Here is a 13,613-nt window from a genome sequence, read left to right as displayed (position 1 = left end):
GCTAACCCTAAACTCCCCGTCCACCCCTCCCTCCCCCTTGGCAAGCACAAGTCTGTGCTGTCTGTGAGCCTGCTTCTGTTTTTAGATAAGTTTGGGTCATATTTTAGATTCTGCATATAAGCGACATCATACAGTACCTGTCTTTCTCTTTCTGACTTACCTCCCTTGGTATGAGAACTATCTGGGTCCATCCATGCTGTTGTAACTTGGGGACCCCACTTTGAGGGGCGCTGACATAGACCTACAACAGCCATCATCTGTTTACAGATGACTCCCACATTTACATCTCCAGCCCAGAGCTCTCCAACGAGCTCCAGAAGCACCCCCTCCACTTCCAATTTAACGTCTCCAGTGAGAATCCTAAAGGACGTGTGTCCAGAATTGACGGTCTGAGTCCCAGCCCCCACTCCCACAGAATCCATGCTTTTCCATGCTTCCATACATAGAAAACGGGATCGCCTGGCTGTCGAGACAAAAGCCCAGGAGGTTTCTTTGATTCCATTCTCGCCCTCACCACCCACAACCAATTGATCAGTAAGTCTTGTTGATGCCACCTCCCTGGTCTGGACCCTTCTCTCCAATACCACTGCCACAAGCATCGCCTGTGACCTCTGCTCTTGGCCCCCTCCTGTCTACCTCCGTGTAGATGCCCAGGTGACCTTTCTAAAGGTCTGCTGTCCAGGAGAACATTCCCTGATGATGGAAATGTTTCATATCTGCACTAATATGGTAGCCACTAGCCACGTGTGGCTATGGAGCGCTTGCAATGTGGCAAGGGAGACCAGGGGACTGAATTTTACTCAATTTAACAATAGTTAATTTAAATGGAGCTGTAGGCTACTGTACTGGATAGTGCAATTCTAAAGCATAAATCGACTACACTGCTTTCCTGCTTAAAACCTTCAAATGGGCCCCGACACACGCACCATAGATCCAAGTCACAGGGCACAGCCAAGACCCTGTGTGGTAGCTGATCAACAAAGGGAGCCCTGAGCCACACCTCCCAGCACGCACACCCTTGAGTATTTCTCCCAGTCCTTCCGTATTTCCACTGCAGAACCTGGGCTGGCAGCTAACTCCCATTAACCCACAAAATGTGGCAGAAGTGATAGTCTGTGCTTTAGCATTTAAAGAGACCTGAGCTGTGATGCAAGAAATCCACATGGAGAGACCACATGGAGAGAGAGACAGGTCCAATTATCCCCAGCATCTGAGCTGAGCCTCCCAGTCATCCAGCCGGGACTGCAGGAAGGAGGGCACGCCAAGGGGGCACACCAAGGAGGGCACACCAAGGAGGGCACATGAAGGGGGGCACGCTAAGGGGGCATGCTAAGGGGGCACACACTCAGCAGGGCACACCAAGGGGGGGCACATGAAGGGAGGCACATGAAGGGGGGCACACTAGGGGACACACTAAGCGGGGCTTTAGCTCCAGGTGGTTGTTTCCAATGAGACTCAGGCTCAGTGCGACTTTTAAAAGCCAGAAATCTGAACAACCATTGACAGGAGGGTGCTAGAACCCACCAAAAATAGGTACCCCATGTCCAAAGACAAAGAAGCAGCCGCAACAAGATGGGAGGAGGGGTACAATCACAATAAAACCAAATGGGTAGGAGACTCAGAATCTGGAGAACAATAATACCAAAGAGGTTCCTACACTGTTGTGAAGGTTCTGAGTCTCATGTCAGGGTTCCCAATCTGGGAATCTGCAAAGGGACTGGGAATCCCCAGGGAGTTTAACTCTGAAGGCCAGTGGGATTTGATTACAGGATTTCCACAGGACTGGGGAAAACAGACTCCAGTCTTAGAGAGCAGACAAAATCTTCTGTGCACCGAGACTCGGGGTAAAGGAGCAGTGACCTCACAGGAGACTGAGCCAGACCCACCCCCTAATTTTGGAGGGTCTCCTGTGGAGATGTGTGTTGGCAATGGCTCGCCGAGGGGACAAGGGCACAGGCAGCAGCAGTCCTGGAAGGGGTCGCTTGGCGTAGATCCTCTTGGAGGTTGCCATTAACCCTACCATAGAGCCTGTGCCTCAGGCCAACCACCAGGAAGGGAGAGCAACTCACCCATCAGCAGACAACTGAATTAAAGTTTTACTGAGCATGGCCCTGCCCACCAGAACAAGACCTAGTTTTTCTCACCACCAGTTCCTCCCATCAAAAAGCTTATACAAGCCTGTTAGCCTCATCTAACAGAGGGCAGACAGAAGAAGCAAGAACCACAATCCCGCAGAGGCTAGAAACAAAACCACATGACAGAAAGTAAACCAGGATGAAAAAGCAAAGGGTTTTGTACCAAATGAAGGGATAAAATAAAGCCCCAGAAAAACAACCAAATGAAGTAAAGATATGCAACCTTCCAGAAAAAGAATTCAGAATAATGATAGTGAAGATAATCCAGGATTTTGAAAAAAGAATAGAGGCAAAGATTAAGAAGATGCAAGAAATGTTTACCAAAGACCTAGAAGAACTAAAGAACAAACAAACAGAGATTAACAATATACTGGAAGGAATCGATAGCAGAATAACTGAGGCACAAAAACGGATAAGTGACCTGGAGAACAGAAAGGTGGAAACCACTGCCCCAGAACAGAATATATAAAAAAGAATGGAAAAAAAAAAAAAAATGAGGACAGCCAAGGAGACCTCTGGAACAACATTAAATGCACCAACATTTGCGTTATAGGAATCCTGGAAGGAGAAGAAACAGAGAAAGGACCTGAGAAAATATATGAAGAAATAACAGCTGAAAACTTCCCTAACATGGGAAAGCAAATAGCAAACCAAGTCCAGGAAGCAGAGAGTTTCGGGCAGGATACACCGAAGGAGGAACACACAGAGACACACAGTAATCAAAAATGATGAAAACTAGAGACAAAGACAAAATATTAAAAGCAACAAGTGAAAAACGACAAATAACATACAAGGGAACTCCCATCAGGTTATCAGTTGATTTCTCAACAGAAACCCAACAAGCCAGAAGGGAAGAGCATGGTATATTTAAAGTGAAGAAAGGGAAGAACCTACAACCACGAATACTCTACCCAACAAGACTCTTGTTCAGATTTGATGAGAAATCAAAAACTTTTCAGACAAGCAAAAGTTAAGAGAATTCAGCACCAAAAAAATAGCTTTACAACAAATACTAAAGGAACTCCTCTAGGCAGGAAACACAAGAGAAGAAAAAGACCTACACAAAATAAACCCAAAACAATTAAGAAAATGATAATAGAATCATACGTATCGATAATTACCTTAACTGTAAATGGATTTAGTGTACCAACCAAAATCACAGACTGGCTGAGTGGATGAGAACGTGTTCACGTATGCACCGCCACTTGCCACTTCACTCTACTTAACCTCCCAGCTGTATGTAATGATTTTATATTGTTAGGTTAATCATGATCCCATTATGTCTTGCAATCATAATTATCTTTTGTTTTTTGTCTTGGTATTGATTGTGAAAACCGATAAACATCTTTTACTATTGTGATTATGTAACTATCATTCACTTAATACCATTTGTATCATGATTGGTCAACAGAAAATAAGAGAATTCTTTATGATTAAAACTACCATTTAATAGAAAAATCTGAGTCTACTTTTTAAAATCCAGATGCATAACAGGATTACTTTGACATTTTTTTAAAAACACAAATGCCCAGGTATTGCTATTCTTCTCCAAAGCTCCAGAAGCATTTCTAATGAGCAGCCATGTTTAAAAACAACTGGACTAAATGAAAACATCATGCTGTACACTTAAATATATACAATTTAACTTTGTTAATTATACCTCAATAAAGCTGGAAAAAAGGTAAATGTAAAGACATACATATATACAGAGTACAGATTAGAAAGATTTAAGAAACATTAACCAAACCAAACACAAGGCAATATGTGAACCTTGTCATTATTGTTTTGAACATATAACAGAAAAATACATTTTTTTAGAAAATTGGAGGAATTTGGACACCAAGTGGATGTTTGATGATAATAAGAGATTATTTTTTAGGCGTAATGATGGCATTGGGACTATGCTAAAAAGAATACTTGGTTTTAGTCACACTGAAGTATTTATATAAATACTGAATTATTTACAGATATAATGATATAATGAATGTCTATATTAAATAATCTAGAGTGAGTGAGTTGGAGAGTGGAGGAGGCATGGACAAAACAAGATTGTCCAGATGTTGACAGTTCTCAAAGCAGGGTGATGGGAATGTGTGTATGGGGGTTATAGTTTCCTTCTCCTTTTCTATATTTGAAATTTTTTAATAATAAAAACTTTATTAAAAAAATAAAAGCCAGAGATCTGGACGCCCAGTCTTTGATATTGGCTCTGATGGATCCGAACGCTGTTACAGGGCAAATGTAACTTGTTTTGGGGCTGGGTGTGGTCAGTGAGTTTGCAACCTCTAATTGAGATGGCAGGAAGAAGGGCATCTGAGCAGAGGCTGCAGGAGGGCAGGCAGAAACCAGGGGCTCAACAACTTCCCTGGTGGTACAGTGGTTAAGAACCCACTTTCCAAGGCCGGGGACTTGGCTTTGATCCCTGGTCGGGAAACTGAGATCCCACGTGCTTCGGGGCAACTAAGCCAATGCAGTGTAACTGCTGAGCCACTGCACTCTGGAGCCTCTGCAGGCCCGTGCAACTAGAGAGCCTACACAACTAGAGAAGTCCGTGTGCCACTATGAAGACACAGCACAATGGAAAAAAAAGCCAGTGGCTCAGTCTGTCTGGGACTGGGAAGGAGAGCTGGGGGACATGGAGACAGCTGTGCAACCTTGGCTGAGACAGTTAACCTCTCTGGGTCTGTTTCCTCGTGTGTAAAAAGCTGCCACCTCACAGCTGTTGCTCCACTGCAATAACACACAAAAAGCCCAGGAGAATGCTGGCCGCCTCCAGGGTTCCCCGGCTTTCCCAAATGCACCGTGCTGACAACTTTAACTTAGGACCTGAAGCTCCCGGTTTTAGTGACAGAACAACATCGATACCTGAATGACCCTTTGGAGCTGACTAGGTATTTTCAAACCCATCCACTCTCATGCCTCCCCTGCTTTACCCCTCATCACAGCACTTACCACCCACTGAAATGCTTTTTAGTTTGCACACTGTCTGCCCTCCTCCACTAGAACGGAAGCCCCACCAGTGCAGGAACACTGCCCACCTAGTCCAGGCACTGCCCAGAGCCGACAGCCCACCCCGGAACACAGCAGGTGCTCCATGAAAGTGTTTTGAATGAATGAATGTGTAACAGCTCATTTAATCATCACAAAGACTTTGTGGAGTGAATGGGGTCATATGATTATCATCACACCCTCAGCCCAAAGATTTAAAAACTGAGGTTAAGATGGCTCGAGTGACCTGGAGACCTTTGCTTGGCCAAGAGAGGGTAGGACAAGGAGGCACACTCGGGTTCAGGGCTGCCAATCCCACCGTCTTCTCACCACCCACTCCTTTCACGCTGGGGAGAAGAGTAGCTCCTTCCTCAACCAGCCAGGTGGGGTTCCAAACCTCAGGGAGCCTGAAACCCCCACTCAAGATTCTCAGCAAGAACTGCCAGGTACCTTGATGCTGGTCCTGAGCTTGCCAGGGGCCTGGGGAGGGAGGGCGAGGGGGTGCACAGCTCCACCATCCAGTTTCCAGGGAGGAAGGGGATGGTGGGATGGGGAACAGGCGAGAGGGGACCAGGCAGGGTCTCCTACCTTGTTGATGCTGAACTGCCCCTCGAAGCGGCAACCCACCCCGTTGTTCAGAGGGATCTTCATCGAGTTGTCGATGTGCCCCACTTCATGCCTGCCCATCTCATCCTGGATGTCAAGCCCGACCACTGCAGGGGGCAAGGAGAAAAGAGTCATGAACACCCAGAGAAACAGGGACCCCTCATGCATCCACTAGATGGCCAGGCAGGGCCCCCAGCCATCCAGGAGCTCACAGTCTAGAGCCACAGAGAGGAGGAGACAGGGACGGCTGGAGCCAGAGAGAGGCGGCACACAGCGTTCCTGTCCCCCGCCACGACCACCGCAAGTGAGAGAGTCAGGGGGTGCAGGGGTGAGGACTCTGCTAGCTTCGAGGCTGCAGGGGGGCGGCGGAGGGCCAGGCTTAGAAGGTGTCTTAATCCTGGTCTGGCCTTTTCCCAGCTTGCAACCTTGGCTAAGGCACTTCACCTCTCATGTCTTGGTTTCCTTCCCTGTGAATGGGGAGTGGGGGAGGGAGGGATAATAATTAAGGCTTCCTTGGAGAATCACAAGGATCAGATAATTAGTATGTGTTAAAAATGCTTACAATGGGGCCTAGTGCTCAGTAGGTGGCAAGTACCTAATGGACGTCAGCACTTACTAAGTCTCAGACAGTCTCTGCGTTCCCTGGGCATCATTCAGGGTCAGGCAGTCATTCATTCACAACTCACACCTTCCTTTACCCAGTGCCTGTTCCTGCCCTCTAGGAGAATGGGCACTTTTCTGAGTTCCCAGGTTAAAGGGGAGATCTGGGGCCTGGAGTCCTGGTCCTGGCTCCAACGTGACTCTCCATCACCTACTATGACTCAGCTTCCCAATCTGCAAAATGGGCAGGCTCAGGCCAACTGTATTCCCTGAGATGGTCTAAGTGGCAAGCGCAGGATCCGTGTAAACTATGGAGATGCAGAGATCGCCTTGAGAGGAAAGCTAAGAAAGCAGGTTGTGATACAGAGAAAGAGCTGCTGGAAGCAATTTTCAGTGAGCTGACGACTATAAAAAGGAAAAATGGGAAGAACCCTGCATTCCTCAGTGGGGGACGGAAGGACAAGAGGGCTCATCCATAGAAGGGAGTGCGACGCACTATTAAAAATGATGCTCCCGGGTCTGTAGTATGTGGGAAATGCTGATGTCGTAATGTTCAGATTAAAGGAAACACAAGCAGGTCTCCATTTGATTCAGCAGTTCCACCCCTAGGGAGCTCATTCCCCAGACACACAGGCATTGAGACGTGTTGCAAGGCTCCGGCCAACCTGGTTGGAAATCATGACGATGGGAAGCAACCCAACTGCCCACCAACGGGGGACTGGTCAATGGCACAGCCCCCTCTAGGACACTGTGCAGAGGGTGCGAGAGAAAAGCTCAATCCATATGTGGGGAGAGGCAGCCTGAGCTCTGGGGGTGTCCTGTCCTGTCTGGGGTTCCTGGCTCTGCCCCTACTGGCCACGGCACCTTGAGCAAGTTAGCTAACCTCTCTGTGCTTCCGTTGCTTGCTCTATCCTAGTTAAAACAGAACTGACTATGGGCTAGACCCTCTTCCAAGTGCCTTTTCCATGAAAAGACACCCTCTGAACACCCCTGTGGGGAAGATATTATCATCAGACCCACCCTACACTGGGGGACACTGAGGCACAGAGAGGTTAAGTAACTCGCCTGAGATCTCACAGCTAACAAACAATGGCACTTAGAAACCCACAGAGTCTGGATCCAGACTCTGGCCTCTCTGCGAGAACACCTCATCTTAGTGCACTCACACAACCAAGGGATTCGGGACACGGCCTGGCCCCAAGTAAGGGCTGAATCAACAGCAGCTGTGCTTATTATTTTACCAATATCATGAGTAATATAAGAAGAGCCCCAAGATACAAACGGAAAAAACAAGAAATCTCAGAAAGGTCCCCTGTAGTCTGGTCCCAATTATGTTAAAAAAAAAAAAAAACCACCACCACCAAACATGACCTATGTCTGCAGACAGACAGACAGACACACAGGGGTGGGAGGAGGGGTCCCAGCTGCTGACAGAGGATTCCTCCAGGTGGCTGGCTTGTGGGATGAACTTACTTCTTTTACTTTTTTTTAATGTTACTTCTGTATTTTGAACTCATTACCTTTTTTTAAAAAAGTATCCCTGTTATTAGTTGTGTAACAGAAAAATATTATTTCTGAAAGCAGGATATGAGATTGCACAGGCAGCATGATCTCAGCCATGTTTAGAAGCTCAGGGACGGAAGGCCAGCAGGATGGAGCGGCGTCAAATGTCAACTGATGTCATCGGGAGTGGAATTATGAGCGATTTCTTCTCTCTCTGCTGCTCCAGATTTTCCAAAGGTACAATGATGAGCGTGCATTTTTTTTTTCTATAACACAAATCTGACGTTCCTTAAAGGAAAGTCTGAGTGTGGGGCTCTGGCGGGGTGGGGAGGGCCCCGTGGGTCAGCTCAACCAGCAGCTTGAGGTCACTCAGCCCCTCCTGGGCTGGAACCAAGCCTAGAACCACCTCTCCTCCCACCCCTGCCCTGCTGGTCCCAGTCCTCGGCCTAAGAATTTCCTTGTTCCAGAGACGTGGCCAACTCCCGAATGAGAAGCTGCCAGACCAAGTATTTTTCTAAGAGAAAGAGAAAAAATAAAAATAAAACCAACCCATTTCAACAGGTTCCCTGGCTCGGGGCCCACTGTGGATTCAACACTGTGATGTAATTCTCACCAAAAGCAATAACAGGGTTGAATCTCTCCCTATCTCAGACCCACCCAACGGTCTACCCTTCAGGAGGAAGGGAGGGAGTGGGAGGAGAAGGAGGGTCTGCACAGGGTCAGCGCCAGGCTGGGCAGAGGGGCAGCTGGGAACCCAGCCTGCTCATGAACAGATCTAGGAACCAGTTCCTCAGAGCCTCCAACAACAAGCCGGAGACAGCACCACGCTGGGCTTCCCTGGGGGCGAGTGGTAAAGAATCTGCCTGCCAACGCAGGGGACGCGGGTTCAGCCCCTGGTCTGGGAGGATCCCACGCGCCGAGGGACAGTTAAAGCCCGTGCGCCTCAACTCCTGAGCCTGAGCTTCAGAGCCCGTGCGCCTCAACTCCTGAGCCTGAGCTTCAGAGCCCGGGCGCCTCAACTACTGAGCCTGAGCTTCAGAGCCTGGGCGCCTCAACTCCTGAGCCTGTGCGCCTAAGAGCCTCAGAGCCCGGGCGCCTCAACTCCTGAGCCTGTGCGCCTAGAGCCTGTGCTCTAAAACGGGAGAAGCCACTGCAGTAAGAAGCCTGTGCACCGCAGCTAGAAAGAAGCCCCGCTGGCCACAAGCAGACGGAGCCCGAGCGCTGCAGTGAAGATCCAGCACAGCCATAAATACATAATATAGATTTTTTAAAAGAGATAGCACTCTGCCTGTTTTACAGTTGACGAAATGAGGCCGGGAGGGGTCATCTTAGCCAGGGCCACACGGTTTCAGTAAGCAAAGGAGCTAGAATCTGATCCCTAAACCAGAATCCCAAAGAGCTTTGTTTTATACAGGTAATTCATTCTCTTGGTTTTGAAACAAATTTTTTTTTAAAGTGCTCACTTTGGCAGCACATATACTAAAGAAACAAACAAAAGCCAGAAAAGTGCCCCCCACCCACCACAGACACATAAAGGAGTGCACAGTAAAAGGGGATTTTCCCATGGCTAATAACTCTGCGCTCACCCTGTTCCAGGTGACTCCTCCTGGGTAGCTGGAGGTCTCCATGCCTGGGATTGCCTGGGAGGTTACGTGGCCTCCGGCCCTCCCCACACACTACTCTGTAGCCGTCAGCCAAGACCATGGATAACAACAGGCCAGCCCCCTTGCTGCCAGGAGGGACAAACCACGACGTCATTCACACACCACAGCTCCCCGTGGGATCAGGCTGCCATCAGACGTCCGCTGAACACACACCTCTGCCTGTCGTCTCGCCTCCCTCATGCCCTTACAGGCTCCTCCTGGGAGCCCTCTCTCACTCAATCACTTACGAAACATCTAGGCTTTGCTTCTTGGGAACTTGACCTCAGAAACACCCTACCCCTACCTCAACCTGGCTACTCTCTAGAGGTAAAGTGTTGGCAGTTTCTTAGATATAGTTTTTTAATTCCCCCGTGCACGACATCCTCCCCACGAAAAGTAGGCAGGGAGAGATTCCTGCTGCTCCTTATTCGCAGCTTGCCATCCACCTAATGTCCTGACTTATCTCACCACTTCTGCACACACGGCACTGTCTACAGGTGGTGTCTTGAGAAGCAGAAGGGTGCTGGGAATACTCACATTCGCAGTGCAAATTGGGGAGACTGATGTTCAGGCTGACGTCAATCTTGCCCCCGCTGTCCTTGTCCGGGTCATCGACGTACAGCTCGTTCACGCTGCGGGAGACAAGTACGGGAGCCTTGATGAGACGGGGGGACCCATCCTGGCTGCAGGGGACAGCCAGGGACACTTCACTTGGTGACCATGGCTCTGATAACCTGGACTCCCAGCTGGGGGAAGCCTGGGCCTGCCCGGGCACAGGGGAGCCGGGCTCCCATCTCCATATGTGGTTGTGGCTTAGTTGCAAAGTCGTGTCCAACTCTTGTGACCCCATGGATCAGAGCCCACCAGGCTCCTCTGTCCATGGGGTTTTCCAGACAAGAATAGTGGAGTGGATTGCCGTTTCCTTCTCCAGGGGATTTTCCTGACCCAGGGACCAAACCCGGGTCTCCTGTGCTGCAGGCAGTCTCCTGCATTGCAGGTGGATTATTTGCCGAGAGAACCACCTTGGGAATTACAACCCATCTCCATGGCATTCTCCAAATTCGGGCCTCACCACTCAGAAGGAGGGGAGGGGGACTGGACAGGATGGTGGAAAGAGCATGGTTTTCAGAGTCAGACGACTCATTTTCCACTTGTGATCCTGCCACTTCTTTATGGAACTCAGGTAGATAACTTCACCTCTGTGAACCCATCGATTAAACGGGGGTACCCCACCCACTGTTCATGGGGTGTCCTGAAAACTTAAATGTGAAATCAGACCATATTAGGGATCAGGGCCTGACACCGACAGGCACACAGGTCCAGACTCCCTCCTCCTCGAGCTCCCCTGACTCCCTCAAGTGGGGCAGTCTCTGGGTGCCCATCCTCTCCCCAGCTCTCACAAGGCCCTGGGCCAGGCATCACGTCCAAGACATGACTAGCACATAGACCCCTCTCCTGTGTCTGCTGTTACAAACTATCACAAACCTAATGGGTTAAAACAACACACATTTATTCTCTTCTACTTTTGGAGGTCAGAAGTCTGAGATGGGGCTGTGGGGCTGTACTCCTTCCAGGGAGAACCCGTTTCCAGCTTCCAGAGGCCTCGGCTCCTGGCTCCTTCCTCTACCTTCCATGCCAGCCACAGGGGTGCTCTTCTCTCTGATCTCCTCTGTCCCTCTTGTGAGGACTCTCGTGATTCCATCCACCCGATAACCCAAGATCATCTCCCATCTCCAGACCCTTGACATAATCACATCTGTAAAGTTCCTTTTACCTTTGTAAGGTAACATACTTGCTGCTTTCGGGGACAGGGACCTGAATCTCTGGGTGGGCGGGGAGGCAGTGTGGGGCAGGTAGCTCCATGGACAGCTAGGCCACCTTGCTGTCGGGGACAACAGTACCACATTGGGACCTGCTGGCAAGATGCTAAGTGTTCAGTGTGCGCTGACCTATTTGATCACCAGCTGTTCTTTTATTAACAAATATTTACTTGTTGATTTGGCTGTGCCAGGCCCTAGGTGCAGCACTTGGGATATCTGATCTTTGCTGCAGCATGTGGGATCTTTATCTGTGGCATGAGAAATCTTAGTTGCGGGATGTGGGATCTAGTGCCCTGACCAGGGGTTGAACCTGGGTGCCCTGCATTGGAAGCATGAAGTCTTAGCCACTGAACCCTTAAGGAAAATCCTTCAACCGATACTTTTTGAACATGTACTGAGAGAGTGAGGAATTGGATAGACAAGGTCCCTGCCTTCATTTATGACATTTGCTCCCTGGAAGAAAAGCTATGACAACCTAGACAGCGTATTAAAAAGCCAATTTGCCAACAAAAGCCCACATGGTCAAAGCTATGATTTTTCCAGTAGTCATGTACAGTTGGGAGAGTTGGACCATAAAGAAGGCTGAGTGCCGAAGAACTGATGCTCTCAAACTGTGGTGCTGGAGAAGACTCTTGGGAGTCCCTCGGACAGCAAGGAGATCAAACCAGTCAATCCTAAAGGAAATCAACCCTGAATGTTCATTGGAAGAACTGATGCTAAAGCTCCAATACTTTGGCCACCTGATCCAAAGGACCCTGGATGTTGGGAAAGATCGAGAGCAGGAGGAGAAGGGGGTGACAGAGGATGAGATGGCTGGATGGCATAGTTGGATGGCATTACCAACTCAATGGACATTAGTTTGAGCAAATTTCAGGAGACAGTGAAGGACAGACTGGCATGCTGCAGTCTGTGGGGTCGCAAAGAGTCAGACACGACTTAGTAACTGAATAACCAACAGCTGCCTTCACTGAGCTGAGACACTGTTTGCCTCCTAAATAAACACGTCACCCCAACTATGATGACTGCTTTGATGGAAAGCTTTGGGGTGCTGCAGGAGGGACTCACAGGGTGATGGACCCCTGGGGAGAGTGAGTTGGGAAGGTGTCTGAGGAGATGAGAGATGAGGTCTGAAGGATGAAGAGGCTGTCCTGGCAAAGAGGGAGGGAGAGTCGTTGGGACAACCTGTGCAGAAACCTGGAAGCAGGGAGGGCAGGGGTCGTTTGGGGAAATGCATGAAGGTCGCCATGGCTGCAAAGCAAAGGGAAATGGGCGTGATGCAGTCAGAGAAGGGGCAGAGGCCAGGTTAGGCGGGCACGAGGCTACAGGAGGCCTTCACACTGGATCCCAAGCACAGCAGTGTGGTCTGGCTGGCACAGGATCCCTCGGGCAGATTCAAGGATGGCCCAAGGGGTCCCTGTACACCAGGGAGACTTGGGAGGCTGCTGTTGTGATCAGAGGTGGCAGCCTGGACCCGGTGTCCAGGAAGATGGAGAGGAGGGAGAGATGCAGCGTACAGGGTGCAGAGCAGCCAGGACTTGCCAATGGACGGGGCGTGGGGATGGGTGGACGGAGGCGTGTTAGCAGATGGCTGTGTTTCTTTCTGGAACCACGTGTTAGGCTGGGAGCCCCTGAAAGAGAGAGCCCAGGACTACTGGGGAAGGAAAAACACCAAGTTCCATACGGCTGTGCCGAGCTCAAGGTGAATTGGAGACATCCTCGATGACCTCCTGAGTGGACACCAGGCGGCTGTGGCTGAAGCCCACCTCTGATTCCCAGGTCACTCCCCACAGGGAGAGAGCACCAAATCCAGAGACCAGCCTAATGGACAGTGCGTGAGGCAGCCAGGCTGTGGTTATTTTAAACATAAAGTCAGGTCCTGTGGGTCCTGTCCACAGGCTGTAACATAAAGGACTGTTGGCTCCAAACAGCTGGACTCTAAAGCCTTGTGAATGATCACTTCTTTGGGAAAGAATGAGTCAGGCTGGGACAAAGGTACTTCATTTTTACTAAGACCCTGTCTTTGTGTCCCTAGCTCCTGGTGCAATGTCGCTGATGTTCAATTAACAAGAAAAGGTAGGCTTGGAAAGATACCTGGGGCCTGTTTCCTTGGGAGTCACAAGGATGTGCTCAGAGATGAGAGAGCAACAGGCCTGGCTTAGCCTTCAGATGGCTGGGCCTGCAGCCCATTAAGCCAGGAAAGGCCCAAACAGGTCTATACACGTTCACGTGATCCCATCTGCTCCTGGGAAATATTCTGATCTCCATTTCATTCTCTTTTTTGGCCATATCACGTAGCATGTGGGATCTTAGTTTCCTGA

The 13,613-nt window shown here is 49.4% G+C and overlaps 1 protein-coding gene across 2 annotated transcripts in view; it reads right to left on the bottom strand.

Moving 5' to 3' along the window:
* Nucleotides 1-13,613, bottom strand: part of ERGIC1 (endoplasmic reticulum-golgi intermediate compartment 1) — a 114,224-nt gene that overhangs the window by 31,944 nt on the left and 68,667 nt on the right. For both annotated transcript variants that reach the window (XM_061393223.1, XM_061393222.1), the window contains exons 4-5: nucleotides 10,013-10,107; nucleotides 5,712-5,836 (exon numbers count right to left, since the gene is read on the bottom strand). In XM_061393223.1, the coding sequence (XP_061249207.1) occupies nucleotides 5,712-5,836; nucleotides 10,013-10,107 (220 nt within the window). The remainder of the gene's footprint in view (nucleotides 1-5,711; nucleotides 5,837-10,012; nucleotides 10,108-13,613) is intronic.

The sequence above is a fragment of the Bos javanicus genome, chromosome 20 (genome assembly GCF_032452875.1).
Source record: "Bos javanicus breed banteng chromosome 20, ARS-OSU_banteng_1.0, whole genome shotgun sequence".
Taxonomy (NCBI): Eukaryota; Metazoa; Chordata; class Mammalia; order Artiodactyla; family Bovidae; genus Bos; species Bos javanicus.
This window is presented reverse-complemented; position numbering and strand designations above follow the sequence as displayed.